Source organism: Raphanus sativus, chromosome 3 (assembly GCF_000801105.2).
Source record: "Raphanus sativus cultivar WK10039 chromosome 3, ASM80110v3, whole genome shotgun sequence".
Lineage (NCBI taxonomy): Eukaryota > Viridiplantae > Streptophyta > Magnoliopsida > Brassicales > Brassicaceae > Raphanus > Raphanus sativus.
In genome coordinates this window covers 16,288,959-16,294,581 of record NC_079513.1, presented here as the reverse complement: position 1 = coordinate 16,294,581, position 5,623 = coordinate 16,288,959, and the positions used below count along the sequence as shown (strand labels likewise).

Here is a 5,623-nt window from a genome sequence, read left to right as displayed (position 1 = left end):
TCATCATACATTTATGCGACCTGAGGAGAGACTAAATAAATAATTAAAAGGTAAACATGGGAATTAATCTGATTTGATACGATTTATATTGAAGTCTTTATTTCTTAAAGTACATAGCATTCAGGACTGATTATACTTTGGGATGTATATCAACTATCATGTGCTTGCTAACAATGAATCGACTTGATTCTTCCCACTAGGACCCTTTTGCCTAATCATAAGACGATACTCGTCGAACCTGATCGGTTTATAAAGAGCAGGTCGGTTCTCGGTTAAGAGTTCTTCTACTGGTCCGATCGGAATATCACTTCTCGGGTTGTAGAAGAGTGCCAAGGAGACTCGATCCATACTGGAATTAACGATCACCTGATGCTCCACGCTTTTGTAAATTCCATTGCTAAGTATCTACAATTTGAGCCAACATAGTATGTTGTTGGTACTCGCATATGATTTCATTACAAGAACTATTTCAAGTATCACATCATACCAAGAAGATTATATAAAGTCGCCAAAAATACTATCATTCTAAAAATGTATGCCAAATAGAAACAATTAAAGTATATATATATATATATATATATATATTCCCCGAATTGTAAACCTATTATATTTCATATGGCAATGTCTATGTTGTTCTCTAAATTATCTTGAGTAATTAACCCAAGAAGGTACAAACTAAGAAACTATACCTGAACCTGATCCCCAATGTTAACGATCAAGGCATTCGGGACAGATTTAACAGTAACCCAGCAGTCACCACGTCGGACCTGGAGGCCGGCGACATTGTCGTCGGAGAGGACAATGGTGATGCCACCAGGATCAGAATGAGAAGAAAGACCTAAAGTGAGGTGCGGCTGAGGGCATTTTGGGTAGAAATTTGTCCTTAGACTAGCCCCGACTTTGTCTACTCCTCCAAAGGCCTTCATGAGATGGTTTGGTTCTAAACCTAAACTCTCTGACAGTGTCTCCACCAACCTCTCACACAGTTTTCTCACTTCTTCTCCGTACTCTTCAATCAATTCTCTGCACATTATTTGTTACTTCCAAATGTTAATGAGTCAATGACAATTATCTATTAAGTATAAATATAAAATATAAAACGGAAAATTTATATGATTAGTTAAGTAAAAGGTTTTCTTAATATTAATTTAATATTGGTTGCTTATAGACCAAGTATTTGTGAAATTGATTTACTACTACATTTGTGAACTAACTATCAGTAAACAAAACAAATTAACAGTAAAATGTTCGATGACGTAAATAAGACACCAGGTTTGCATTATTACATACGGTATATAAGTCGACCAAAAATGTTATATGTATTATATACATATATTATGTATATAAGTAGTTTAGGTTTAGAATATATATATTTTTTGCTAAAAGGTTTAGAATAAATTAATTCGTGTTTCACGAAAACCTCTAGAATCCTAAGCCAGCGAAATTATAAAATTTTCCTGGAAATTAAGCCGACGGATCATAACATATCCCCGGAAACCAAAAGATCTAAACAGCAAAACAGAATAATAATAAAAAAAAAATTCGTGTTTCACATGGGTATGATGACCTAACGTGTTCACACATGAGACACGTGCCTAAAAAGACATATAGACCCGACGGCCATGTGTGTACGTATATGCAAAAAAAAATTGGTAAAAATCAGATGCATCAACACCTAAAAATGAAAACACATACAAGCTGCGTGTTACGTACGTCCCCCATGCAAACATGAGTACATATCTTTTCCGGTGATTGGTTTGGACCGGTTCGTCAAAAACATATAGCTAGATTCAGAAAATAAAATATGTATTTCTACTATATACCTAAACAATATATAGACGTAGATGACGAAAAAAGAACAGCCAATGTCATGGACGTTTATATAATAACAGGTTTGTTAGGACTTAGGAGGACCTCTGCAGCAGTCCCGGCTAATTAGAAGGATAAGTGGTGCCGCCCAGAACCCAAATCTATCTTCTCATGTATGTTAATAGTTAAAGTGTCTTATATTTTCATAAAATAATATATTCATACAAAAAATGGAAAATTTAAAATTTAAAATCGAAAATTAGATTAAAAATGGTTCGTATAAATTATGTATGCATATAGTTTTTCAACACAAAATATACAAAATATTACTGACTAAATTTTAAAAATAAAAAAAATATTTAAAAATTTATCAAACATAAATTTTAAAAATTTAAAGTGGTATTATCACTATTTATGGCTAAATCTTATATATCATTTTGTATCACCATCGTTCTAACTAATATTGTATATGTATTGTGCATATCAGCATATGCATATACCTTATCTTACGTGGCTGGGATGGCCACTTGGAAGGGTTTCTTATGGAAGATGGCAAGTAATTGAGGAAGAAATAGTCACTCCAATCCAATTTAGCCTCTTTCACAACTCCAATCCTGCTTCCATAGCCTTCGTACGTGTCGGGTGAGTTTGCGTACTTTCGTTTCTCCTCTACTGGTAAATCAAAGAACTCTCGCCAGGCTCCTCTCACCCTCTCCATCAGCCCGTGGTCTACACCATGGTTCACCACTTGGAAGAAACCCCACTCCTCACACGCTTTCCTCACTCGCTTCAGCCCCTCCGGGTTCCTCCACACGGCGCTCATGTCTAGCACGGGGATTTCCATGTCAAGACCGGATTGATCGGAGTTGTAGGCCGGTCTCTGATGGGCGGGTTTCACATACTGGTTTGGGACGGTGGATACGCCGGCTTGGGACAAGGTTTGAACTGAAACAATGGGCTCAGGCCAGCTTGTAACCATTTTTTCTTTTGTGATTGAGAAAAAAGGATTAGAAGACACTAAGGAAAGATGTAAGAGATCTAAGGGAAAGAATGAGTGTTTTAGATGGTCGAAGAAGCGAGGACGGGTGGGGGTATAAATATGGAAAAAGAAATTTAACCTAAATGAAAGGTGAAACAATTAGTGACACGATAATATCTTATTCTACTTTTTCATTGTGTTTTGAGGTTGACCTAGGTTGACCTAAAAAACTTTTGCATGCTGAATGGTTAAATAAGACACGTTTTTTATAGAATTGTGGGTGATACTGTGTGTGGTCTATTTTAATTGTCTTTGAAGTGAAGGAGCCGTCGAACGAATCACGGCACCGTGCGATTGATTTTGCAATTCATTTACTCCTATTAGTTAAAAGCTTACGGGAGAGACCAAAGCTAACACTTTATCTTTCACTTTTTGTTTTGTAAAAACACTTTATCCTACTAAAAATCGTCCTACAAGATTCAAAGTAAATTTTCAGTTCTTTGAATACCTTAAATTTTAGTTTTTGTTTTGCTTCTTCCTTTTCTTTTATAGCAAGATGCATTAAAAATTTAGATGCATTAACCACAAAGTGAACAATTTACCTTTCGTTAAATGGGCAAAAAAATTATATCCACTTTACAAATATATAAAATCAAGAATTTTCGAAATTTTGTATAAAAATTAGAATTTTCTTTTAGAACATTTTGAATTTTTTTTTCTGAAATCTTTTTTTACGGGAAGCGTCTTAATTTTATTTTATTTTTAACATTTCTGAAAGTATATGATCTCTTTCTAAATTTGAGTTATATGAATATTTTTAAAAAATTACTGAATAAGTATAATATCTTTCAGAATTTTAAGAAGATAATAATAAATATGTAAAATACCTTCATAAAATTTTTAAAAAACTTTCACAAATGTGTATTTAAGAAAAAAATCATGAATATATATTTATGAATACCTTACTGATTTCGAATTATATGTATATTTAGTAAGATATTCTTACACTGACACACACACATATATATATATATATAACATATCCCAAAGTTATAAGAAGATCTTGATATGTAAATTTTATAAAAATATTATACATATTTAGAAGTAACTTTGTAAATTTTAGAAAGATGTTATGTATTCAATATTTGTTTTCTAAATATGTATATAAATTAAATTCATGAATATGTCATACCTGTTATGTATTAAATATTAAATATTTGTTTTCTTAAATATACATGCAAGTTTACATTCAGGAAGTCTAGTTATATGCTTACAAACACAAATTTGAATTCATAATTTATTTTTATAAATTCATAAAGTTACCATATACATCTAGGAAGGTATTTCAAACCTTTTTTAAGATACAAATCATGCATTTTCTAAAAAGATTCGGTTAACTAAAGAAAAAGAAACTAAGACCAAAAAAATCATAATCCAAAACTTATTTTCTTTTTATAGTGAAATTCGTCTTTTGATTCCTATTTTATATAAATACTGGAATAACTAGGGGTGGGCAAAAAAACCGAACCGAGTCAAAACGAACCAACCGAACCAAACCGAACCGAGTCAAAACCGAATCAAACTAGTTATGGTTTTTCGTTGGAAAATTTTTAGAATCGAATTAACCAAACCGAACTGAACCGAAACCGAATTCATAAAATAACCGAAGTGCCACTCCTATTGCCTATAGTATTTATATTAGGTTCAAAGATAATAATCTAAAATAAGTAAATTACATTTTAATGTTTGGTTTTATATTTGTTTTTACGTTTAAACACAAAGAAATTATTGATTTAGGTCTATATTGGATTTAATTCACATAATTTACTTTTTATTTTCACCAACATGATGATTTCATGACCATGCGTTGATGTTTCAAAACATGATTTTTCTTAAAAAAACTAAACTAAGAAAATCTGATTAAATCGAACCGAAACACAAACCGAACCAAATACAAACCGAACCGAAACCGATCTAACCAAACTAAATATGGTTTACTTCAACTTAAAATTTTCTAAAACTGAATTAACCAAACCGAACCGATAAAATAATCGAAGTGCCTACCCCTAGGAACAACGAATTGAAATGGAAATTTTTTGGTTCAAATGAGTTTTCTAAGTATAATCATAAATGTTTGAAAACTGATATAATAGATTTTGACGTTTTTGATTCCTTCGTTTTATTGGTACTTAAAATAAATAATTAAAAACCAATAGTCATATGATAGAAAATAGAATTTTGGTTGAAATGGTTTTTCTTAAATTTAACATAAAAATTTTCAAAATTGATTGATAAGATTAATCCTTTGGTTTTTAGGGGTAGAAAAAACGAATCAAACCAATCAGAATTGAACAATCCCAAACTAAACCAATCCAAACCAAAACTAATATATATATATTTAAACCATTCGGTTATAGTTTTTAACAATCTAAAAATTCAATTTGGTTTGGTATTAAACTAAACTAAACCAAAAACTCGAAACATATTTAATTAGATTAAATAAACATAGTTAACTATTTTTAAGATTCAAAATAGTTAACCACATAACCTAAAAATTAAATATAATTTTATATAAAATACTTCAAATGAATACAAGAAATACAACTAACAATAAATAAATAAAATATGAATTTTCTGCACAATCATCAAAATTAAAAACGGTCTCTGATAACTATATTATGTTTGGAAAATGATTTAAAATATTGAATCATTTCTTCTATATTTTTACTGTGATATTTTATATAAAAATATTAAAAATTAATGATTAAGTAATTAAATAATGATTTGTTTTATATTTATCAATTCTTTTCTTAAAAGAACTAGACCAAAAATAAA

The 5,623-nt window shown here is 30.6% G+C and overlaps 1 protein-coding gene across 1 annotated transcript; it reads right to left on the bottom strand.

Annotated features, from left to right (window-relative positions):
• LOC108846534 (jasmonate-induced oxygenase 4-like) lies at nt 1–2,992 on the bottom strand. The gene is made up of 3 exons (XM_018619760.2): nt 2,310–2,992; nt 690–1,023; nt 1–405 (listed from the first exon to the last, which is right to left on the bottom strand). Exons 1-3 carry the CDS (start codon nt 2,786–2,788, stop codon nt 157–159), a joined length of 1,062 nt encoding a protein of 353 aa, XP_018475262.1. The 5' UTR covers nt 2,789–2,992; the 3' UTR covers nt 1–156.
• Nucleotides 2,993–5,623: the final 2,631 nt, after the last annotated feature.